This window comes from Abramis brama (genome assembly GCF_963993115.1).
Source record: "Abramis brama genome assembly, chromosome: 19".
Lineage (NCBI taxonomy): Eukaryota > Metazoa > Chordata > Actinopteri > Cypriniformes > Leuciscidae > Abramis > Abramis brama.
The window spans coordinates 16345450-16372214 of record NC_139981.1 but is presented as its reverse complement, the minus strand read 5'-3'; the positions used below and the strand labels follow the sequence as shown (position 1 = coordinate 16372214).

Here is a 26765-nt window from a genome sequence, read left to right as displayed (position 1 = left end):
CGATTAATCGCGATTAATCAATTTGACAGCACTAATAATTTCATAAAAGCACTTCAATTTATTATTTTGTTAATTTTGTAAAGCTGTTCACATCTTTTGTTGTTGTTTTAGAGTTTTAGGGATTATAACGAAGTTGGCAACAAAAAAACCCCATCAAAATAATTGTTTACATTTTGTGGCTTTCCTATTGAAACAGTGAGTATTTTAACACAGATTTGTAGGCTATATACTTGTATATGCCTCACTGAACACTGAAAAATTTTTGGTGTAGGATTTACTTTTATTATTTAAAAATTGTATTTGTAAATTGCTGTAAATCTCACAAATAATTACAAAGAAACAGCAAGTAACATTAAATTAAATGTGAAAATTCGAAAGACTGAAATAGAATTTTCATGTTCTTCAATAGATTGCGGAGGAGGGACAAGTAGAAATGAATTTTGTGATAATCACCATTATGCCACTAATGCTGTCGATTGAGTTCAACTGAATTACAGTAACACTGTCCTTGAAATATTGCATCACATTAGTTCAGCACATCAGAACTAAAGGAACTGGCATTGTTTCGCCGCTCTAGATAACAGATGGCTCGCCCTGTCCTCTTTCCTACGCCCTGGTGCTCGGCCATTTTGGCTGAATTTGTTACATTAATCCTGAGCTGGGGTTTGAATGTTCTTTTCTTTGATTCTGCTGTTGCGCTCTTAAGATTCTCTTTTCTTTGGCCGCACCAAAGCCCCGCTTCAAAAAACCTCCCCAATGGATTCGTTCTCGCGCACACTCGCCCCTTTTTATGCGGCCGAATTCGACTTTCAGGAAGCGGCCCTGTCCATGTCAGTGAGCAATGCTGTTGGTCCCCCACGTTTCTTTCTTTTATGAGACAATAAAGGCCGGGTTTTATATGAAGCTGGTGAGGAATGGCTTTTGCTTTAACAGTGTTTGGGGTCTGTCACTAAATCTTAGTCGTTCGAGGGCCAGATGAATGGAAGTGCACACAAAACCCATGGCTCTAGGATTTAAGAGGATTTCTCAGCATGTGTGACCAATGAAAATGAATCTTTGATGAAAACATATTTGATGTACCTGTAAAGATATGTTTGCCCAGCAAATGAATCCTGTCACTGAATTAAATTTGCCCCTGCGAACCATTCATGTTTGTGGGCCATGGAAGCCCAAGACAGACTTGAATCTATCTGAGGCACTCAACAGTGACCGAGAGAAGAATCCCTCTCTGTGCCTGATGTAAAATATTTGTTTTCCAATTTTCGCACACTGCGTGTTTGTGCTCACAAGTCCGACTTTGAGCGCTGATGTTATCCCCTGGCTCCGAGTACAATCGCATTTACACTTTTCCAACTTCTCCGCGGCATCTCTCAGGCTGTCCGTTTGCATACGTATGTGTGTATTTGTGCTGTTTGGGGAGAGGGCACCGTTCTTGCTGCCAGATTGCATCCTGTCCTGGCAGTGAAACTCAAGTCAGGTCCCTCTGAGAGATAGTGATTTAAATATTTACAGGCCTTCCCGCTCGCTGTTTTGTGACCCTTAACTGTTTGCTGTGAACCTGAACTGCAGGTTAAGTAGAGGGGAAAAGAGATACGCTCTGCAGCACTGGAGTCTGGGGTGGAGAAAGCTGTGTTTATCGATGGCCTGTGAGAGCGTCGAACGGTTGGGGAGAGGGAGGGAGGGAGGGAGGGGCGTAATGAGCACTGGAACCCGAGTGGAACTGAGAGGAACTGTCCTATATCCCGCACTTATGTCCCTGATCACTTATTGAGAGGCGCTAATTTTCTCCTCAGCAGCCGATAAGCTGAGGCTCCTACTCGGGTTATTGACGACTCGAGATCGAAATCCACACTGCCTGTCCTTGTCTTTAGTTAGACTGCAATTCTGGCTCCTCATCCTCCTCATTATTCTTATCCTCATTAATATTATGCTCCTCATTAATATTATCCTGTTTAATAAATATCAGCATCACCAGAAATGTCATGGGCAATATGCATGTAGCTTTTGTGTCACTTCTCTTTAACTCTCATTCTTAAAATGTTACCTGGCACCTAATATATTAAAACATACAAAAGCAAGCTTTGGGCTAGTGATAACTGAATATTAATGCACAATTTCATTTTTCAGATGCAGAAGTGCAAATTCAGGTTGGCTTCGCATGACCTCAGGTTTCCTGAAAATGATCAATTGCACAGGACCGTTCCCTGAAAATATTACGAGCTCTCTTAAAATTAACGTCCTCGTAAAAATAGTAATTAAACTTACCAGGGACCATTCCAGCAAGTGTAGAGGTGGGGTAGCTGCCCTGCCCAGTGGGGGGAACGTGAGGTGGGTACCCTGGTAGGGTTGTGCTTGCCATGTCTCGACCTGTAAAGAAAGTAAAAATTGTAAGCGCACAATTACACACACACACACACACACAAAATAATAATAATAATAATAATAATTCAATGGGCTATAAATGACAAAATGGTGTTGATGCCCCCTTATGATTATCCAAAAATCTTTAGAATAAAATAATAATAATAAAAGAACTTAAAGTTTTACTACTACAATTTTTAAGTGTACTACAACTAATGAGGGAAGTTAGGCAGAATTCAAGATTTTTAGATCATACAAATACTAGATATAGGGCATTAGAGTTACTTTTTGATATGCTGTAAAAAGATAACATGAACACCACATATTTTGGCACATTAAAATGTATGATGCATAGAAGTGCCCTAAGCATTAAACCACTTACAGTGTTACATGCACATCATTAACAATAATACTCAAACATATTTGTTTTTTAAGCACAACCCTGTAACCATTTTCACTGAAAATCTAAGAAATCAGCTCAAGCTTTTTTGTTGTTGACAGATAACTAGAAAACCCACATGCCAAGCTGATGCACTGGGTAAAGTTCACCTCTCCTTAAATTCACAACCTGAAAAACTGTTGACCCTGCAGAAGCTAAAACACATCCACTGCTTTTTTTCTCTTCTAGGTCACTCAGCCTTTTAACTTCCTTTATTACACAGAGTGGCGCTGCTGGCCTGTTTTGACTGAAGTGTTTTAAATTGCTCAACAGAGAGAAGCACAGAATGCCCTCGGCCTCCTGGTGGCATTGCTGCTGCTAAAAAGCCCAAAACATCACGAGAGTGCAGAGCGCACAGTGCCTCCATATTCAGTTCTGTAATTGGAGGTGATGGCTAGCAATCCTGCTGGATGTGCTGGCTCAAACTTTAGAGCACGTAGGCCTTCGTCAGTCCCGACTGGACACTCGTGAGGTCCTGCATCATTGTTTGAAAGGGGACCATTAAGGGTCGGGGGAGCATTCCCCCAGTCCAGCTACTAACAAGAGTGCTGGCAGTCAAACAGGTACACCAGGATGGTAAGCAATGTGACAACTTGTGTTTTAGTATGATATTGTGCTTTTTGTTCAATTAAAAGGAACTGAAGGCAAATTATAGCCATATTGTTGTCTTGTTTATGGTCATTATCTAAAGCACATGAATGAAATTTGTGCTTATAGAGTATCACAAGAGACACAATCCCACTCACACGTTAACAAGCATGTTGGAAATATATATATAGTAAATAAGTATAATCACAGAACTAGAGGCTAGAAAAGTGTTAGCAGTGTTTCTCAGGACAGTACAGGACAGTACAGGACAGAAGCACCATGGAATATATATATATATCATTTTTTTTTGCCGTTTTATACACAAGTATATACCTCAATTATATATACACAGACACTACCTTTCAAAAGTTCAGGGTGGGTACGGTTTTTGAAAGAGGTCTCTTTGGTATCTCTAAGGTCTCTTACGCTCAACTAGGCTACACTTTATTTGATCAAAAATACAGTAAAATAGTAATATTGTGTACAATAGTGTTGTCACGGTACCAAAATGTCAGTATTCGGTACCAATACCAGTGAAAATCCACGGTTTCGGTAATTTCGGTACCAAAGGGCTAGAAATCAATAAGTTATTTGCTGATACTTCCTCGTCATCATGGAGAGCGCAGTTCGCACCGTTTCAAAAATAGTCAATCTCCGAATGCGAATGAACTTAGTCTGAATTAGTATTGTTTTTATACAGTATGAGGATCCTTTTTCAAATACAAGGTCAATATTGATTTTCACTAACGACAAAACAACAAATTATCCATGAACTTATATGGAACTACCCACTAAACATTGGACGTCGGATAGACGTGCAGATCATGTCTATATTGGGTCCGTCGGTCCATGACCAATTCTGGACATCTATTCGACGTCCAAACTAGGTCCACTATTTGGACGTCCAACCATGACCCAACTTGGACGTCATATTGACGTTCAACATTGGACCTTTGAACTGGGTAATTTTTTGGACGTCATTTGGACGTCTATGACAGGTGCAGGAAATTTACATGATTACTAGGGGTGTAATGGTTCACAAAATTCACGGTTTGGTTCGATATATATGATACACTTGTGTCACGGTTCGGTTCGGTACGTTTTTGATACAGCAAAAAGAAAGAAATGCCAGGGAAATTTCCTTGATTTAATTTTATTAAAACTAAAATCATAAAGTATGATTTTTTTTTTTACTTTGAGCAATTCTAGAGCTATAATTGACTCTTCTTAGGAGCATATAAAACAAAACAGCTCCTTGGAAAAAATGAAATGTAATATTGTAGTAGTTATAAACAAAGGTTTATTTTAGTTCAGATTAACATTTGAGGGCATCAATTGTATTCATAATGTCAAAATAAAACTGACGTAATGTTACTTGAAGGCATTATGGTACCACCGGTACTTAAGAAAACTTGGTACCGTGACGTTTACGTTTTTTTAGTACCGACTTGGTACCGAAGTACCGGGTCTTTTGACAACACTAGTGTACAATTTTCGATTGTAATTAATTTATGATTATATAATGTATAATTTATTCATATGATGGCAAAGCTGTATTTTCAGCATCATTACTCCAGTCTTCAGTGTCACATGATCCTTCAGAAATCATTCTAATATTTTGATTTGGTGCTCAAGATCACTGTTGATCACAGGATTCTTTAATGATTAAAAAGTTCAAAACCACAGCATTTATTTGAAATTGATTATTTTAATAATGTAAAAGAATGTCACTTTTAATTAATATAATGCTTAACTGATTAAAACTTCTTTCAAAAATATCTTACTCTCCTCAAATTTTCAAAGGTAGTGTAACACTTAAAATTAGTTAAAGAGTGTTTTTTTTCTTCCTTTGATAATATGTAGGGCACCAAATAACCTTGGACTGCTATTGGTGCCCTCTCAAAAAGAAACAGATGCATGACGCCTCTGGCTGTTTCCCCCATTTACCAGCGCAAGTTTCTAATCTTTCTTTTCTTTTCTTTTTTTGTAGGGCTGTACCTGCTATAATAGGCTGGCTTGCATACTGGCTGTAGCAGGGGGCATGATGGGCATAGGCACCGTAGCAGGGGGTGGAGGCATCTACTGACACGCTGGGCTGGAGGGGCAACAGTTCCGCTAGACCCGAGACTGCCAGTGAGGAAGGGGTGAAAGGAGCCAGGGAAGCCTCATGCGGCTCCTGCTTAACACACGAGGAGGATGAATGTGACTCTGCCAGGTGGAGAAAAACAACAAAAAAAGCCACACACACACAATCAGACAATGCACAATCACTCGCACTCAGCAAAAAAAAAAAAAAATGAATCATGACAGATGGAAGTACTGAATGGAAGTAGTAAAAGAAGAGGAAAATGAAGTTTGGCTGACAGTGTTTGGTGTTGTTGTGATGCTACATTGCGTTTAGGAGGAAAAGAAGGATTTATGTGAAGTTCCGAGTGCCGTGGTGTTCTGACTCAGTTCCTCGGGTGTGTTCAGGAGTTTTAACAGAGCCTCCAGAGGCACACGCTCAGAAAACAACATTTCTACACGCACGAGGGGATTTGGTCATGGTAAGCCAGGAAATGTTACTGTGTGCTTTTGCGATGTGTGGGTTTTATGTGCAAAGACCCATCCACAAATAATTACATCAAGAATGCTTTAAAACTTTTGCCACACATATTTGTGAGCTACAATTTTTTTTATCATTAGACTGCATTTTGCGTTATTTCTATTTGACAAAATAATTATTTATTTCTGTTTTTCCGTATTTTTACAGCTGTCATTATTAGTACTCCCAGCAACTCTCAGTGAAACATCGCCTCTCACAAAAAACATTAGGATTGATATTTTATTCCTTATGGTGGCTTGGTGCCTGGAATGCATCTTTTCAAATTCAGGAATTGCAAAATAAATTTAAAATAGATCAAAACTAGATACATTTAATTGTGGACATTTTTTGTTGATGTTAACATTGTATATATGTATAGATGGAACAGTCACTGATTTTATCTTCAGTAGACCATTTAAATCTCTAATTCAATTTGCTCACATTGAGAGAGAAATCAGATTTAGAATATCACAATTTTCCATAATTTGGAAATTTCCATAATTTTTGGAATTCCAAGAAAAGTTAAAAGCCAGGTGGCCAGTTTTATTTATTTTAATTTTACCTGAGTTGTGAGTCTTAGTTTTGGGCCCTGCTTACTCACACTTACGCACAGAATAGATTAGAAGTGAAAATATAATTTATCATGGAAATCTTTGGTTCCATTGTTTGTTTATTTTTTTCTATCTTTTTTTTTTCAGAATGGAAAGCAACTTATAATTTGCTCCATAACAGAAGACACTTTCATAGTCTTCTATCAACTTAAGATTTATATCTGAATCTAAATAAAGCTACATTTTTATACAAACCTGATTGGAATTATTTATCCGTCAAATGAGCAAAAAATGAACAAATACAAGCAGGTAAATCACTTTCAAACAATATCTCTTGAAGAGCATCAGCAAACAGCAGCATGGCTCGCAGATCAATCAAGCTCAAATACAGAGAAATTTCCCTAAGGTTCGGAGGTAAGAGTCGCATCTCCAAACAAAAAAAGCCTGCAAATCGCGACACGGCCCCTTTGCATCGCCAGCCCTAATATCATTTGGCTGATGAGGTTTGGCATTTTTCATCTTAGCGGGTTTGCCACTGCAGCTCAAGCAATCAATGTGTGTTCTGTCTTCATCTCTCTCTCCACTCATCCTCTTTAACATCCTCTGCTGTTAACATGGTCTGTGGGGAGGGCTCTCACAGCTTCATGATAGCCTCATTAGCTGTTTCCCAACTATTGTTGTTTTACAACCGAGCTATGTGCGGAGAGTCGCTCATTAAGATAAGGCCTCCTTTTTGTCAGATGCAACCCTGACAACCCGTTCTGACCTAATGCCAGGAAATCAGGCAACTTAACTGGCCTCTTTCCCACACAAATCAATGGCAGAATTCTCTTTCCTGCGCAGGTCTGGGACTCAGCCGAATCTTCATAGAGCAGGAGCAGGATAAACATGACTTTTTTTTTTTAAATCGCATACAAAAACGAGGCTGTTAGATGACTATATCTTAAAGAGGAAGATGATGGCCATAAAGCCTAACTTCAAAAAAAAAAAAAAAAAAACCTTAGAGGCCAATAAAGGAGAAAAGGAAGAGAGGCTGTCGGAGGAATTAGGCCTCGCGTTTTCACGGCCTCTGCTTTGCCGCTGTAAAGCAGACAAGGGCGTTCGCTACACTGACCGAAGCCCAGTGTTCAAGATCACTGAACTCTGAAACTAATCAGAGGTGCTGTTGCTTATTGTCCTGGAAACAAGCAAGACCTGCAAAAAGGAAGGCTGTCAACCTCCTGATTACAGAGATGGAAGATAAACACTGGTCTATGTGGAGGCGCATCACATCTCAACATGAACCAGAGCTATAGAGTTCTCTACGTCTGTCTCGCTCTCGTGAATGCATGGTTTCACATGGGTGCAGTAAGAGAAGAGAAAGGAATGACTTCCTTTTGTTGTTTTTTTGTTTTTTAAACCCAACAGTTCCAGCAAAGTCACCTGCCTAATGTTTTGTAAAAGTACTGAAATCTTTGACCTCAATTTTCAACATTTTCTCACAAAATCACAGGAAAAACGGACTGCTTTACACCGATCAATTGCAGCAATGTAATGTTCGGAAGACCAAATTGCTTGAATCCCCAATATAAGTTCCTGAAGTTATTCATTATCAAATGTGTGCTTAAAGGTTAGTGTGCTATTGTGAGGCTGAAATAAACATTAATTTGGGCTCTAGGGCCTGCCGGGGCTTCTGGTGACTCAAGACAGAGGCAGTTTGTCACTGGGCCACACATCAGGTACCTCAGTCTAGCCAGCAGCGTGTTGTTTGCTGCTCACTGGAGAATAGCGGGCCACACTTAAAAAATGGCTCTCTGTCGGATATATTTCAGCCGGAGTTCATCAGCCGCATAAGCCGACACAAAGCAGTCTTTTCTTTCGCTCTGCCTGCGTATGCTGCTTTCCTTTCTTACTTTTCTTGCTTTTTTTTTTTTTTTTTAAGACATGGAGCTCTGTTGCTTTCAGGCCCGGGCTCTCTGTATTTTTTTTCTCCTCCCGCCCCCTCCTCTCCTTCCATCTCTCTGAAGAGATTTGGAACAGGGGGGATCCCTTCAGCACCTGCTCAGGTTTTCAGCGGGTCGGAGGGGTGCCCATTTACACGGTACCATCCTACTGGCACCAGGAAGACTTCCATTATATGGCTCGGCAGGAACAGTGCTTAAGAATCCGCACTAGTCATTCATTGTGAAGGTATGTGCAAACGGCCTTTTTAAAAGGCTAGTCATATCTGGACAGCATCCAGACTTTTTACTGCAGTTTGAATAAATCATGCCATTGTTTTTTTCCCCCCCTCTACTACAGTTAATACATGAAAGTGTGGAATGTTCATGAGTCATTGGGGAAAGAACTGCCCCTGATGACAACAGAAGTACAGATTAGTTCCTCATATAACTCTATCATCTGTACTTTCTGGGATTTTATATTATTATTTATAAATGAATCATATTTATTTAATTTTATATGTATTTATATATTTATAAATGATTATTAATATTTTTAAGTATGCATCTATTCCATTATTTAAAGGAATGTACTTATATTACTTATTTACATTGTACTTATTTATGTTACATTTCATCCAACATCATAAATTTCAATCCAATACATAAGCTATTTTAAAATGGCTTTTCCTTTAGGACTTTCAGTACAGAGCAGTAACCCCTAAAACTAATTGGGTAAACAGTTAACACAAAAAACACGTCTCCTATGCCTCGTAGTGCCCTTAAAATTCCAATTTCTGTTTTGTAATGAAGAGTTCATTAATCATTCATCTTTAATAGATTATGCAAATCGCACGACATAAAATCAACAAGATCAATGGCAGTGTGAATTTTAATTGGCTCAGGAAAACATTGCTGGGAATGAGCATAATCTCCAGCTCTATCCAATGAGAGGGAGTAATTTATTCAGAATTGGCTCTCAGTGTAAATGCGTAGGGTAATTTAGCACCTCCTTTAACTCTGTCCTTATTCTTATTTCCAGCTTATCACATGCGAGTACACCATAACATTACGTTATTGCGTCTTTGAACTGCTTTTCTTGCTTTTTTTATTTTTATAAATTAAGTTATTACTGCCAGAAGTCATTTAGAATACGACATGGAACGGTTTATATATACGGCTCTCAAGAAATGTCATTTGAGCCTAGACATTCTGAAAGAGCTTTAGAACATAACTACAACTGCATTTTATTTTTTCAGAAAAAGCTGAATTTAGGATGCCAGGGGTAGGTATTCTCATCATGCATGCATAAACAACACTGTTTTGAAATCATTAACAACAATATAACTTAAACAACCATTTGAAAATCTCTCTAGCAGAGCCGTTCCTGTGCTCTACCAGAAGCAAGAGGTGGTCTGCACTAAGACCCCCGGTGTGTCCCGTCCCAGGTGCAAGAAAGGCCACCTGCCATGAGGGTGCTCCCTAGACCGAGACTGCTTTCATACAAAGGACAAAAACACACCTTTCTTCTCCAGAGGCCCAACTTTCTGGAGGGAACTCTACCTCCCACATATTACCGAGGGGGGAAAAAAGCCCTTTCTTTTCACATAACATTATCCAGCTATCATTTGAGAAGGGGGCAATTTTCAATCATCCTGTCCTCCGCCCACACAGAACTCATTGGCTTTGATGGCTCCTGCATAATTATGTGAATTTTATTAAAAGCTCAGCATATTAATCTCAGCCCGACAGTTGGCTATCAGTAAACTTAACCTTCTCTGAGGTAATAACAGCCGCAACAATGAAACAATCTTTCAATTAGCCAGGCTGACATTAACCACCGCATACCACAAGAAAAAAAAAAAAAAAACGATGCAACAACAAAGGCCAAACCATGCTAGACCGCCATATTTCTTTCTGAGAACTATGAGCTGAAGAAAACTTTTCAGTACACAAAGGTAAAGTAGTAAAACAATCCATTGGGTTTTGCACAGTGACACTGGCTGACATTTTTCCATAATCACTTTGAATGATTTGGACTTGCATGCAAGAAACGGCGCCTGTCTGTTTCGATCGCCTCTCTCCTACACGGGTCCTCAGAGCAGGCAGCACTAATCCATCCACTTTAGATCAACATGTCACATTCCACTCTCACCTGTCCGCTCAACTTATAAAGCTCACTTTACCACATAAAACAGTCACATAGACCAGAATATGAATGTCCTGCCAGTATTCTAATGGTCAGCTGGGACGGTCGATCCAGCGCTCTTACCTGTCACTACCGGGTAGCTCTGTGACACGCTGGAGCCCAAATCTGAGCTGACGCTGGTTGACAGACTGGGCTTGACTTCGTCCAGTCCAGGGTTCAGTGCTGGTAGCGAGTATTCATTAGCCTGCCAATGAGGGGAGGGGGGACACTTTAAGTAGATATATCTTGGGATCCAAGCATCACTTTTAGGTGTCCAATTAGAAAGCTTTCTGCCTGTGAGCTGCCAGTTCTATATGTTATTTTAAAACATTTTCTCTCCTTTTTATGATATTTCTTATGATTTAAGGAAGGCAAAGTGTTGTACACAAAGTACCAGGGATTTAATATAATGGCGGCTCAGTTACTGTGGCTTTGTAAATGGGCACCTGAAATCCAGTCCTACTACACTTGCATATTATTTTTATTTCCCCCATCAGATAGATGTGCATGTGTGTTTTGGTGGAGTTAATGTGAACTGTGTGTGCATACATTAAGGTTGTGAGCGGGACAGAGAGTAGGATTTGGAACAGACTGAAAGGAAGGGGTGTCAGCTGTCTCTTTGTGCTTGACTGCAGTCATTCCCCTGACCAGCCAAGGGAGGAGACGGGTCCGCTTTGTTAGATTACCAACATGGCCTCGTTTCGAGAGCATTTGAAATTGTTTTCTTTAGGATGAGAAAATGATGACACGAACATGAGCCCCAAAACAGCTCTCTGTTATTATTTTGGATATGTACGTTGGATTGTGCTGCATTTGAAGTACTACGACTTTCTTCAAATAGATTTCTTTGTAACTAATTTAACAAATGAGAATAGATTTCCGGCTCCCATTGTTCCACGCGTATTAAAGCGCGAGCATACATATGTCCGCTCTTATGCGTATACGTCTGCGTGCGTGTGTGCGTTCGTGCATTTGCGCATCACAATAGGCCTGTGTCCCAATGGGAAATGCTGTGACCCCAGACTTGTCTGTCTCTATTCCAGATAAACTCTAATTGTCTGCTACAAATGTTCAGTTGGCCAGTAGCGGATGTTCCTCTCTATTTGGTCTGGCCTCAGATGCACAACAGCTATTTTATCATGCAGATAGGGGCAAGTTGGGCGTGGGGCAACTGAAGAGCCATCTGAAAAGGATGACCAAATGGCTGGCAGAAGTGTGGGAGGGGTGAGCCCATTGAGTTTAGCATTTCCAAAATGGCTTTTTAATGCCCGGCCTCACACACCAGACATGGCTAATAGGTCCGCTCTTTCAAGAGTTAAAAAGGGGGCATGAAAACGGACCAATAAATGGGAATGTAGTCTGATTAATATTACATTAAATTAAAAGTGATTTTTCTGGACTGTTCCAGGGCTGTTTTTCCCCCCGCGTTTAGCCTCTTTCCTTGCCTTTTTTAATACCTTCTTGGCTTCTCTTTGTGATTGCAAGTCATTTCCAATTCGTTTTGGTATTGATCTTCCAGTAGAAATCAGTTTTGTAATTAGCTGCAAATTAGGCCCTCTACTAGGGGTGAGGGCTGTCCCCCTGATTTATCACCAGTGTAATTCTCAGCGATCGGAGAGAAATTAAAATGAACTCAATTAGGCCACTGCTTTTGCTTTATGGGCCTCTACTTGAAGTTTCAAGGGAAAAATTAATAGTCACTGGCTGTTTGATAGTATAATGAAAGTAAATAAAGCTTATCTCTCGTAATAAGCCAAACGCTTTAAATACGAGCTTGTATATACAAGGTGGGGTTTTTTTGGGAGGGGGGGGGGGTTGTTTTTTGCAGCATAATTTTTTTGTGAGACTCTTCATTCAGACTGAAGATTCGTCAATTATTTTTCATATTCGTATCAGTGGATTCATGTTGATGAAACTAAATTAATCTGGCTTTAATGCACCTTACACTATTTAATGCATATATTAGTGATGCTTGGGCAAGATGCATCATTTAACATTTGTCTGGGATTAAATCGTATGGTGACTTGATTTTACTAGTTTATCTTAAAGAGATTTTATTCAGAAAAATATCTGTCGGTTCAAATAAACTCTGCTGTCCGCTCACACTCCGCTTTACAGTTAGTACTGCAGATTGTCTAACAATCTCCAGTTTTTTGTTTATGTATTAGTTTGTTAGTATTCGTCCATTTGCCTCGATATTACTAACCTGCTCTGGCTTGATGTGTTCTGACGTAGGGAAGACGTCGGGGTATGACGGCCGCTCAAACACCCGATCCAGAGCCTCCAGCTGTTGTTGAGTGAAGGCATCGGCCCTCAGGTGCTTCCGTAAACTCTCCACACTACCCTGAGAATCACTGTTTGGGCCAGAGCCATCTGAACCATCTATGAGAGGAGAGAGGGGACAAGGCCACATGCTAGTACCAGTCGTTATGGTCCCGTTGGTCAGGCACCCCATCCCCCCTCCCCCCCATCCCGCACCCCACACAACAGCTACGTCTAGCGCTGTAGTGCACCTCTCAGCACCACTAGATGAAAGATTGGAGTATATCAGCTCAAATTCAGTCAGCACTAGCCTCAAACTGATCCTAATAGCTGTAGAAAGATAGAGCACATGAGGCTGGGAGAGAAAGAGAGGGAGGGAAAGATGTGGACGGTGCAAAGTGGGGGAGAGAAGACCCACACATCCCCCATCTCAGATCAGCATCAGCACCGTCATCATCTGATAGGCCTGCAGTAATTGATGGATTGCCTTCAGAGCAAACATATACTTGTTGGGAACGTCACGTGTTTTAGCGTGAGCCACCTTGTTCTCTTTTCAGTCAGTGGGCTGGTGGAAAATGGAGAGCTATTATTTAAAAGGCACCATTTCCTTTAGAATGTAATGCTGCTTTCACTTTCAGATTGCTTTTCCCTGGAAAAATGGGAGGCCAGTCCCGGCTTGAATACAATTACGTAGCTTGACTGCCAGCTTATGCATTTCCCTCCATCTCGCTCTCTATAAACAAATGAACAGTTTCCCCTCAGACCGTGACCCCATCACCCTGCCGAAGCAGGTAGCCTTCCTTCCCCAGTGCCTCATTTTGCTCCTCCGGAAACCCCTTCGCAAACATTCGACAAACGTCAGTGCATCCTCGGCAGCCGTACTGGCAGCCTCCCGCCTCTCGGTCTCTGAGGGTGGAGGGGCTTTTTTTGCTCCCTTACAAATCTGTCATTCTAAATTTGCAGTAGATTATGTTCTCTCCTCGGCGAGAGCGTAGTGATATATGATATGCAAGGCCCCTATTGATTGCCTGATCTGGTGGCAGGAGAGAGGCGAAATGAACTTGAAATGAACATCATGCCTCAACTCATTGTGCGTATAATACTCTACTTAATCCCACATTTTTCTGTGCTATGGAATTCAATTGATCAATCATGTTCCACTGATAGTACCATTTCAGGGGCTTTATTGCCATTCTACCCGCCAGCTTGACCTTTTTTCAATGGCTGAGGCCACAGGATGAACTGACTTTCAGGAGAAATGGATCCACAGAGAGGTCTGATAAGAGACTGGGAGATATTACGTTTGTGTGTGTGTGTGTTTGTGTGTGTGTGCATGGGAGTGTGTATTTAAGCTACACAGAGGTGACATTTTTTCTCTTCCTATTAAGTTGTGGTTGTTTTGTTGTGTTTTTTCTCCTTGCATTATACTAGTCATTCCATATCTGAGAGCAGGCATTTTTTATAGACAGCTCCCTTGGGGGCCTTCTATAAGGCTGCATGTTGTTGCCGTATAAACCTCAATTGTTCTCTTTGGTACAGAAGAAAATAGAGTCATTAATTACTTTCTATCAGCTGGTCTAAGTGCAAACTGCGATCAATAAGCAGGCGTTTGTCATTTGCTTCGGTGCAGTATGTTTGCCATACTCAAAAGCCCAAAGCGCGCAGGGCCGCTAGTTGACACAGGGGACGGAGCTGCGGCTTGAGCTGTGGGGGGCTGGGCTGTTCTCCGTGACATTACAATTAGGGGAGATTTAGGTTAGATCAAGGTTAGATCAGCGTTTCACAGAGGAACTTTTGACATTTCTCAGGGATTCACTGTTATGTTGTCTAGACTATGTATATAGCGCCACTCCTGTTTACATCAGTGCTCATGCTATATTGATTTCATTGGAACACTTGAGTGTGTTTGTTTTGACATCCCACTGCATTAGCACTCTGGTGCTATGGGACTAGAGCTCTGTCAGATCAGATAACCTGAGTCCATAAAACAGGCCTCCCATGGGCTTCCTCCTCTGGAGAGCCCAGTTCAAATAAAACTAAGAACAAGAGACAGTAAAGGGCTTATCATGGTGAGCTTGTCATTTTAAGATATGCACTGTACGAAGTCAATATGTGTAAGTGCTTTTGAACATTTTCAAGTAAAATGTCCTAAATTTGTGATATGAACTCTGAGAGAATATATTAAGTTTTAGGAAGTTGTGTTTAGGGTTGCCCGGGCAGGTGTGACATTCTTTTAAAAGAACAGTGCTGTGTTTCCTGCTTTCATCTCATCAGATAAGGCTGGCTTGGATGAGAGAGCTTTTTGAAAAGCAAATGAGGGTCTTGTGACCCCTATGACCCTTGACCTGATATCACACATCCTTTGTTTTTATGTATTACTTTTATTGTTATAGGGATAGTTCACCCAAAAATGCAAGTTTTATTATCATTTACTCGCCCTCATGTTGTTCCAAACCTGTATGACAAAACAATGTTTTGAAGAATTGTTTAAGTATGTTTTTTTTTTCATACAGTGAAAGTCAATAGGGTCCAAAAATTTTTTAAACTCTATTGACTTACAATGTACGGATTTTTATTTATTTTATTTTGTGTTTAAAGTCACACAGGTTTGGCACTCCTATTTATGAAATTTACAGTGCGGCAAGACTGCACAGCAAACAACTAAATCAGAAGAAGAAGAGACAATAAGAGAAAGAACAAGAGAGATGGAGGGAGAGAAAGGGCGAGGTAGCAGCAGCAGCAGCAGCACAACCGGGACTGTTAATTTCCTGTTATGTTACAGCGTGTTTAAAGGCTTTATTAATTCAATTTAGCGTCGCTGAACAGTGTGCAGGCTGCCAGTAGGAGCTGCGCTTTCTCTCCTTTTCCTTTTTTCTTTTCTCAGGCTACCGCTGTCAGCATGGGTTTCTCATCTCACCCATAACACACATTTCTTTACTGTACTCACACCCGGTCCGTCATTTAGCACATCGGCCTCATGTGACGCAGCGTCCTGGAACGCAATTAATGAATGCGTATCTCCCTCGCTCTCACTCTCTTTCCTTTTAAAATCTGCGTAATGCGGCGCACCATTAATTCTCAGCATCAACGTTCATAATTGACTTTTCTCTGACACGATTCCTCTTCGAGCGAACCACCCTGCCCTTAGATGTTTTCATGCTGCAGATTTTCGCGTTTGCGCTATCGGCCAGGCCGGGGCGGAGGGTCTGCTTGAATGCAGATGTATCAGCCAAGCGGGGGCATAGACCTTTTGTGTCCTTTGATAAGGAACCCGGCACCTTCTTCTCTGCCGGTTACGCTCTGCAGCCTCGCTCAAATCTGGGCTTTCTCTTTCATACAGAGGCCATCATCATGATGAGATCGGTGGGATGTTCTCATTCGATTTAGACTGAGGCCAATCCATTTCTTGGTTTGGATGTATTTCATTTCTATTCTTTTTTAAAGTAGAATCCATATTGACACAATAGAATCTCACAAGCCATGAAATGGAAGCACAGGTTAAAGCATTCTAGCTGTGGGCCAAACTATTTTAGCATGGGGATTTGAAGTGTGTTGTCACTCACTCTCAAAGCAATACTTTTAGATGAACAAACAAGCTTCAAAGTAAAACTTTTGAGTACCTGTACCACGATGGCACGGATGTAATCCCTTTATCGCGCTAACGTCAAATAAATACGCCGCTAGGCCTTATAAATCAACCCACTTTAATTTCTTTCACGTGAACGCACGCTCCCACAGCTGATTCAAGCGTCAATCTGTGTTTTTGCAAGCAATTTATTGCAACCGGCCTACTCCCTATGTAGGATATGTTTGGACTCGTACAGATGGAAGAGAGCTGGGTCACACCAACCTGCTAATCAGCCGACGCAAGGACAGGTGAGAAAGAAACTGCGTGGAAAAATGTGACTCGTGCCTGTACGCTAGTAATTAACTCAGTTCATTCATTTGTGTCATTTTGTAACAAAGTATTAACTCAGACAAATGAGAAATCCCAAACAGGCTTAATTTCCCTCTTTTGCCATTAATGCATTTGGCAAGAGAGGCATTCTATTTTCCATAATGAGATACACAAATAAATCTGGCAATGAATTGAAGGGCCTGTGAAGGCAGCAATAAGGTTGAGGCGCATTCTCTGTGCTGGCATAATTGGTATCACTGCTTGCAGACATATAAACCAATCTTTACACAGATAGGGCTGTGTCTCTCTCTTCCCCTTTAGGCTATTTCTTTTGTCTCCTCAATAGCTTGCACATCCACGATAGAGGAAGGGGGTGCTAATTTGTGAATTAATAGCTTTTCTCTGCAGAATTGCAAATTCTCTTAAATGTCACTATGTTCAACTTGCAGGGAGCTATTGCCACCAAAGAACTAATCTTGGGAGGCTCCCCCCAACCCCTCCCTCCCTTCTCCGAAGGTCCGCACCACGTCGAACGTCACCCGCAGCCGACGAGCAACACGCTACTTTTAATTTGCAGTAACACATGAAAATGACAGATTAATGACTCTTATGACACCTGTGTCCCTGAAGCCCCTCTTGCAAAGACCTGGTGTACATAATGCGTGTCACACTACATTATCTCCATATCACTCTTGTAATGGGGACCTTTTTTTTTTTTTTTAAAGGGCACTAGCATCATCAAATAGAAAGACTGCGGACGCCTACGTCTCTTAAATCAAGCACTGAATGAATGCTTACTCATTACACACGACTTTTTCTCTTCCCCGAACTGGCTGTTCTCAAACTCATTTTACACGTCACGTGTTTCAAAGTGCATTTCCTCAGCTCTTCCTAAAATCGGATTAGCATATTTCTGTTATGTCATCATCTAATGAAGGGAAGATTGGCTTCACCCAGCCAAATAAGGCTCAGGTAGCCCAAGGCTGCTGGGCTGCTATGAAATTGAAACCATACACTGGCTGTCGCTCTGCCTCCCTGATGTCTCGGTGTGAAATAAGGGCTAAGTTTAAATAACACAATGCTTTTTAGACATTTGGCACTGTATCAATTACCAGCCATGAGCTCTTCATCAGGGACACGGCATGACAAATGCCCTACAATGTCTCTGTACACCTTGAGAGACCTGCATAAGGATGTGTGATGCCAGAGGAGGGGAAACACATTGGCAACAACAGGAATATTTACTCTAGTCGTTATAATAAAAGGTAATCCTCACTGAAGCGGTATTAAATTTGATATTGCGCACGCAAGTAAACTCGTGTTTTCCCGCCTAGTGTTTTATGATGCAATTACACTCAAGCCCTTCATCCACTCTTCATGTCGTGTCAGTTCTAATCAAACTAGGAATAACTACCGGCGCTGGCGTTTGGCTGGGTAATCCCCTCTCGTCACGTTATGTCCTTTCTCTGTTTTTAGAAGCAAACGGTCTATGACAGTGGCAGAGGAAAAGCCCCACGATGGTCTCTGTAAGCGCATGCCACGCTGTAGCAAATGTGATTTGCCACAGTCGCTTTCTCACAGTGTTTATATATGATCCAGAGCTCTTTCCATAAAGATATCATTAAGCGTCAGTGCGCTCCGTTTCATCCCCCTCCCCTCGACACACAACCCTACATGTACACGTGCACACACTCACACACACCCTCACAGAGCACTTGATCAGACTCGAGTGGCTTGTGATTTAGCAAGCAAGAAAAAGTTGGGCTAACAAAACTTACAATATCCTATTTTCCTCCCATCCAAGTGGTTGCCACTCCAGAGAACTAAAGAGACGGAAACATAAAAGAAGCAAGTAGCCCTGCTTTGATAAATGTTTTAAGAGATCATTTCCAACCACTTCAACCTTCCTCCCTTTGACTACAGCACTTTCTGTGTTCTCGTTCGGCCCAGTGCCACATGGATGTTTATTCACTAGCATTCAAAAGGCGATTGTATGAAGAGCTGATCAGCCATTAGGCCTTAGGCGGTATGTGCCCTCTCATTTATAAAAGGAGAGGGAATGTTGGCATGAGCAGGTTGGCAGCTCCCTTTTTGCTGCTATTTCAGTTCTTCAAAAGCAAAAATACACAGCCAGAAAATTGTGTGAAATTAAAATATCAGAATATGTCTAGAGTTGTTTTTAAGTCAATTAGAAATCGCACATCAGGTAGTTTTTGCATAATATTCTGCCTTTCCAGTCTGTTCTGAGCACATTTTTTTTTGCCATTTCCTAATGCATTTACGTTGCTGATTTCTTTGTCTTCATTTCCATTGACCTGTATTATTTACAAAAGCATAAAGCCGTATCCCTGATGCACTACCTAAGCGCTATGCTGTCATGATTCGGATGTAGGCATATTCTTGTTTGCGCAGAGCTACTGTATCATCAAATAAAATGTGCTAGAGCCGTACAAACACCATAGTATCAAATGGCTGAATGTAACAGTCCAATCTGCTTTACTACATAACAAGTCACTTGAGAGCCCTTTTTTTTTTTCTTTTACAAAATGCTTTGTCCAGTGCTATCAAAATGCCATCTTCATCTCCTCACACAAATTGGAAATTACAGGGGGCTGTAGAGAGGCCTAGAAAAGGAGTGAGAGGGGAATAAAAGCGATGGAGAGAAATCCAGTCTCTTACCATCATCGCGTTTTCTCTTTTCGCCGTTGGAGCGAGGGATTCCTAGGATGCCATTAATAGAGTAGGACCCCACGGGGTCATTGGAAGCGCTTGACACAGGTGGGGAGGCTGTGCTGGGCACTGAAAGAGCACAGGAATAGGTTAACGTATATGGAGTGCTCTCAAGATCACCTTAAAAGAGAATGAATTAACATTAGGGCACAGGCATAATTGATGTCATTCTGATTTGAATGTTTATATGCAAAATGTATGCTGTCTCACCTATAGTGTGTCCCGTTGTGGAGAGAGGCGTTCCTGTGCCGTCGGATGGATGGAAAGGCTGCTGAACTTTGGTTCGAATTATCCTATGAAATGACAGTTAAAAGAACACGATGAGTTGAGGGAGCAGCTGGTTCGCTGGATCATTTTACGCATAGCCTGATGCGACCCATTGCGTGTGTAAAACTCTGGTGTTGTTTTTGGGCCTTCTGTCACAAATAACCAATCTTGGGGTATTAGGGCCAATCATGGAGTAGATGTGAGAGGCAGAGTGGGAGCTACCGCGGAGAGAGTGGATTCAATCAAATGGGATCCTATCTTTAGAAATATGATAAAGTCCCACTACCTCGAAGGTGTGATATGGGGGAAAGTCTTCATTGCACTTTGGTCTGAATGATCTTGCAAACAAAGCATGAAATCACATCAATTCACCTCAATGATGAGCTTCACTGCCCCGAACTGGCCTCAGCTTTAATAATCTTTCTCCCTCTCCTTCGCCTTCTTTATCTATCTCAATCTATCCCTCTATCGTCTTCCTCACTGAAGCAAGTGAGGATTGCTTGTAGAGTGTGGATACTGACTTTCCAGATCCGACATTTTTTTTTCTAGCACAAACATGCAAAGGTGCCAGCATGATGAGGCCCTATTGATTGGGACTTGGGGATAAAAAAGTTGGGAATTAGAGACAGAGAAGAACAGATGCAAATAGAGGGCTATAAATTATATGTGACAGGAAAGCAATAGTGTCTTATTGCTTCACCAAAGCCCACTGCAGCATCTGATGTCTTTAATCTGGGACACACTTTTGAGAGAAGAAGCTGTCACCTTATTCTAGGAACACATTTATACTCGTTGGCTACACATTTTCACATTTGTATAAACTATAATATGGCTGTAAATTTCATTACAAAGGAAATCCTAATTCTGTATGTTCTAATGCACTTAGAAAATCAGTACTTATGACTAAGATTTGATTCAGTGAACTGATACACACACACTATCAATTTAATGACAATAAAATAATTATTTTATACTATTTTATATCTTCCTGAACAAACACCATATCAGAGTTTTGTGATTTTTTTTTTTTTAACATCCCTCCAAAACAATGATTTAACCGTGTCTATAGCAACACAAATTCAATAGCTTGGATCCATGTTCTCACTATCGAATGAGCTATTTGGAAGGTGTGAATTAATGACTTGCCAGGGTGCTGAGAATTCCCTGTAGAAATATTAAAATATGAATCGATGCTATTGAAAGGACGCTTAGGATTCAGGCGATAGAAGGGCTCAGAACTGGTTGTGTGCCAGTGACTTCATGCTGTGAGGAGGACACAGAGAACACCCCAGACAGTGTGTAATCTTTAATAATTCATGCAGAGAAAATGTGCTTAAAGCTGGGACATCTTCTAATGTCAACAGAGCAGAGGTCAACCTCTTAAGCGCTCAGTGCATGAGGGTCCTGCCTCTGAAGTCTGCTCACTGGTGAGGGAATACTTTTAGACAGGGCACAAGAACACCTGTTTGAAATGGCACAAGGCTTATAGTTTGACTGGACGACTATACGACTGGAGCCTGCTATAATTATAGGAAATAATATTGTATTTTCATTTTATTTGTACTTGGTCGCTTTTAGGACAGTGTTCTGGTGCAGTACAATCCAGTTCACTTAAAAACACAGCCCACACTGATGTATACTATAGCTACTCCTAATTTATTAAATAATACAGGCAAGTTTTGAAATAATTAGCTCAGTTATGGTTTATCCGATGTGTGTTCCCTGAGCATAGAAAACCATCTTTGTATGATTTAGAATAACAGTCCAAATCAATTTGTTACATCCCTATATGTATTCATTTCATATATAAACAGAGGTCCTTACAATGCCCTCCTCTGAGGTGATAACTTTAACATCATTGGAAACAAAGGTTTAGTGGCTCTTCTTTCATGTCATTAATGCAGATTAAAAATTTACCACATACATGTGTTGAGACCTGTTCAAATTGCCCTTTTTAAGCAGCCATAGTGCATGAAATGAATTTTTTCAGCCTCTCTCTCCCACGTTTTTTTTTTTCTTTCTTTTTCCGAGGAAATGTCTTGTGCGGGTCGGCCCATGATCTCTCTTCAGCTCATTAAAATGTAATGCTGCTGGCCAGCTCTATGGAACAGTGCCTCCTAACCAAAGTTCATTACTCCTGCTTGCAGGTAGGCCTTTTTCACCTTGTTCTTCTACTCTTAAACCCCCCTCCCACCACCATGTCTCCATCTCACTTGGGATAGTCTTGCTAGCCTTTGTATTTTAATAAGAAATAAGAATGAGAATGGTAACTTAAGACTATTTATTTTCAACTGACTGATTTAATGTAGGTAGGCATATCTGCATATAATCTCCTTTGCATTATTTATGATAACATAAGGACTACAGGGCCTGTTTGTTAGTCCTTGGAAAGTTAATAACTTACTGAAATTGCTGAGGTAGAAGCCCAGTTACACATCCACCCATTCACAATTATATTTTTTGTTTGCACTATTCTTATTTAATAATATTATTAATAATAATAATTTAGATTTATTCATTGTAATTATTATTAGTTCAAATAAGTTAAATTCAGATAAATTACATTTATTCATTTAGCAGGCGCTTTTATCCAAAGCGACTTACAAATGAGAACAACTGAAGCAGTGAAACTAACAATAGGACAACAATATGCAAGTGCTATGACCCTTCCCAGTTTAATCCAAGGCAGTAGGCATGTCCTTTTTTTATTTAATTTTTTTTAAGATAATAGATATAGAATATATCATATGTAGTATTAATGGATCATACACATTACTTAATTACACATCTCTTTTTTCAACACATTTAAATAGCTTACAATAACTTTTTTGTCTTGCATACTATATATAGCCTATATTTATTTTATTATTATTATTTATTTTTTTAACTACTGAGATGAGATTCCGTATCAAGCACTGAGGTCTGTTCGCGCATTTCCCAGTGCCACTGGATCTGGTTACAGAGTATTGATTGGTTTTCATCGAGACAGATGTGATTTTCGCGACCTCAACTATAGATCCTCTGCAGGCTGTGGACAGATTTGGGATTGAATTGCACATTTGAGACCACCCCGAGAGCAAGAATTTAAAAAAGCAAAAACATCACCCATGGAATAAGCAATTGTAAATTGGAAACGATAGTTTTCAGTACAAGGCCTCTAAAGGATTTTAAATTAGCTGACGGTAATTTGGCCGTTAGTGTTTGGAATCGCCGTTTTAATAACAGTAGCTAGCCTTCTTCTGAAGGTCAGTAGAGAACGGATTTAACAAATAGTTCTGTTCTGTCAATGACATCACGCTTTTCAAATAAATTTGAAATTTAAAGTGTGAAAATGGAATTTCAAACCGCTTTACCTGTTTATGGATGAAACACTTGGTACTGTGTCGTTGTCACAAACACCCTCGGCCAGGAGTCGGTCTCGGATCTCCCAGGCGAACATTGTGGGATTCTGCCGCTTGTATTCTGCGATTTTATCCACAACTTTGGGCGTCGCCACTTTTGGTTTGGACCCCCCAATAACTCCAGGTTTAATACTGCCGGTTTCATAATATCTGGAAAAGATGAACGATAATTCGTTATTTAAAATTGTCCAAACGTCTTAGCGATGGCGTTTTTGTTGTTGTTGCGTGTGGCATTGAGGCATATTTATAAACAGTGAATTATGAATACGGGCCATAAATACTTAGGCTAAATAATCTATTGATTTAATTTATATTTTGACTTTTAAATTATCAGATGTTATTTTTTTCCCCAAGCCTTGCGACGGGAAAATGTGTAATTTCTATTTTAACACGTACATTCAATAGTTTTTGCGTTTTCAATCATTAGCATATAGGCTGCGATCTAAAATCGCAATCATTCATTTATCAAACGGTTTCCTCAGCGACTGATATATGTCCCATGCACCCCACGATTAATACATGCCACCAACACATCTCATAATTTCTAAGGAACATTTAAAATGCAGAATACCTTATAAGATCCTTTTGATAGCTGAAAAATATTTCACAAAATTCAAAAATCTATAACAGTTTCCTAGAAAACATATCCTTCCTCCTTCACAATGAATTTAAGGTCAGTGAATTTAATATTATACCTTTTCACTAAAAGGAAAAAAAATCTTACTAATACGATACATTACAGTACAATATTGTTTAAGATGTTAATTTATATGAAGCAATAACATTTGACTAGTATTAGTTCTCTATAATAGGACAAATTTGCTACATCTGTAATTTTTCGTACCTTCCGAGAATTTTGCTGACACAGCCATGGCTGACCCGTAGTTGTCTTGAGATGTCACAAGGTCTGACTCCTTGGTGCGCGAGCTCCACGATTCTTTGCCTGACCACGTCAGGTAGGGGTCTGCCATTCACAAACACCCCTCCTAGCTGGTTCACACCGCCGTGCCCTATATGGGATACAACAACACAGACACAAAAAGCATAACATTACATACATATAGAAGATAGGCTGTGTCGTTAACATGGCTACCACACAGAAGCATTTAATTTTCCCTTTCTCCCCTCACTCTCTCTCTCTTTCTCTTTAACACTCTCCGCATGGGAGAGCGCGCGCACACACACTTACCTGTATGTGCACATGTGGACAACCATAAACAATAAGACAGTTAGCTATAATGTATATATTAACTGAGAAATATAATAAAAACGTATACATAAATTTGTTTTGAACCGCTTGTTCTTTTTTGTTTGTTTAGCTTACTATTTCTGTATAGGCTATGACAATATCAATTATCATCAAAAGGTTCACGGGACAGTTAATAATGTTTTCCTCATAGGCTAATGTTAAAACAAATTAAATTTGTAAGTTGGACAGTATTTTTAATTTATAGTTTAATAAATTGCTTTATGTTTACATATTTGTCAGCACAGTAAATAACTAAGCTAGCCTACAAATTGTTATACAGTTATACTGATAATATAATAATAATAATAATAATAATACATTATTATTATTCCACCCGTAACCCTCTATTTTTATACGCAATCATGAATGTAAACATTAGCAAAACGTCATGTGCTATTCTACCCACAAGACCCATAGTTAGGTAGTATTTTCCTCTTCTATTCCATTGCAGCCAAACACATGTCGCATAGATTATGTTTCAACCTGTTTAATTTTCCTTGCACAATTATTGTAAATAATTAAAAAGAGCTTTGATAACTCATATTACAACCAGGGAGTAGGCTACTGCAAAATAATTAAGAATTAATTATTTAAATTATACCCAGGCCTTGTTTCAATACCGTGTTTTCAACAAATACAGTACACATAGGCTATATCCTTTTAAAAAAAAAAAAAAAAAAAATCGTATTATTGTGCCTAACAGCAAACCTTTTCTCCCAGATTTTCAAAATGTAGAGCACATTTATTGTGATTGGAAATTCCGCGCTTTAAAATGTAAAATTTTTAAAGGCAATGTTTTGTAAAATAATTGAATCTTTATCAAAAAAAATTCTGGTATTTTAGCGTTGGCACATGTTAGATATTTCTTGCGATTTTGCTTCATATTTTTGCAGTAGGTACATCTCTCACATGTGCCAGTAATTCATTCAAGCATTGCACTTAAAAATATATAATAATAAAATATAGCTATAATATATTGCGTGAAATATGCACTAATCATTTACGGTTTACATACAACGCATAATGAGTCATTTTAAATTAAACCACGCTAAATATTGTAATCGACTTTTTGAGCGACTTTTTGTCGGAACAAACGACTAAAGGGCCGCTTAAAATAACATAAGCGATCTGATATTTCTTCACGGTGACTACTTTCCGTATTCGCGTACTGAGCGAGAAGTAGGCTAGCCTATAAAATATTAAAACAATTATTTTTACATTTTTGTAAGACCTTTAAAAACTTGGTAAGAGTGAGTAGCTTAATGCGGACAGGTTATAGGCTAAAGTCTTACAAAGCCACCTCTACCGGAACGCTAAACAATTTAGAATTGATTTATGCTAAACAAGGTAGAGATTTTGAAGGGGAAAAAACTGATATTTTACTCACGGTGCATCGCCGAGAAGGGGTCTGCTTTGCAGTGAATATCCATGGGATAGCAAAGGAAGGAAAGATAATCGACTGAGGTCGCCGTCTCGCCTTGATTATGTAGCTATAATTGGAATTAATAAAGATCGCTATCCGTTCAAAGCACAGTGCTTCCGATGCCAGTGTACAGGAGAAGTTCTTCAGCGAGCGACGAACTTTATCTCGTGCTGATCAGTCCATTCAATGAAGACACGAGGCTGGTCAGGTGCAGATCATGTCCTGCACTAGTCTCTCAAAAAAACAATCTTTTACGCAGGAACGTTAGCGTAATCAGTCGTTCAGTTAATATGTGTTAGCTACATATTTAAGGGAACGCAAGCATTAGTGGTTGCGTCTCCTCCAGTGTCCTCTGGTGAAACTGCAGTGTAAATTCCTCGATATGGAGAAGCGTTTCTGGTAAAGTCTGAGGGGTACAGTCAGATTCGTCCGGGGATGACAGGAAAAAACATGGACACGGCGAGTGTCTCTCGGTCCCCCTCTCTTCAAGAATGGGATGTGCCTGTTAGAAGCTTTGGGCTGAGACTGAAACCCCTCTTCTCAGTGTGTCTGTTTCTAAAAGCTGCAGTCCACCGCCCCCCTCCTTCCCAGATCCCCCCTCGCATAGAGATGGATGACATGTCAGACAAAGGCAATAGATTCCAACACTTTGTGATTCGCCAACGCAAAAAGCTGGAGCACCAAATGAGGAGGTCTCTTCATCTGACACTTCGGAAGGGGAGGGATGCAAACAGGGAAATGAGGAGAGATGGGTTTAAAAAAATCGAGGAAATTAAAAGACAAGTGGAAAGGAAGCGGTACCACCAGCGGCCAGGCATCGTGGTATTTCTAAAATGTATGTTGTCAAACTACATGAATCATGTTTAAATCATATGACCTAAACGTATAGACTGAATGCATTTTTG

General features: G+C 40.1%; 1 protein-coding gene across 7 annotated transcripts in view; it reads right to left on the bottom strand.

Moving 5' to 3' along the window:
• pax2a (paired box 2a) overlaps positions 1-26390 on the bottom strand; it is a 29252-nt gene extending 2862 nt beyond the window's left edge. Inside the window, exons 1-10 of one of the 7 annotated variants that reach the window (XM_084092304.1) lie at positions 25825-26388; positions 24033-24198; positions 23760-23780; positions 23141-23338; positions 19731-19813; positions 19470-19589; positions 18569-18613; positions 12837-13012; positions 10715-10835; positions 2266-2367 (exon numbers count right to left, since the gene is read on the bottom strand). In XM_084092304.1, coding sequence (XP_083948430.1) covers positions 2266-2367; positions 10715-10835; positions 12837-13012; positions 18569-18613; positions 19470-19589; positions 19731-19813; positions 23141-23338; positions 23760-23780; positions 24033-24198; positions 25825-25867 — 1075 coding nt within the window. In that variant the 5' untranslated portion in view covers positions 25868-26388. Of the gene's footprint in view, positions 1-2265; positions 2368-10714; positions 10836-12836; positions 13013-18568; positions 18614-19469; positions 19590-19730; positions 19814-23140; positions 23339-23759; positions 23781-24032; positions 24199-25824 lie in introns of all 7 variants that reach the window. The other 6 variants (XM_084092306.1, XM_084092307.1, XM_084092305.1 and 3 more) reach the window with 6 other exon arrangements.
• Between the last annotated feature and the right edge of the window lie 375 nt (positions 26391-26765).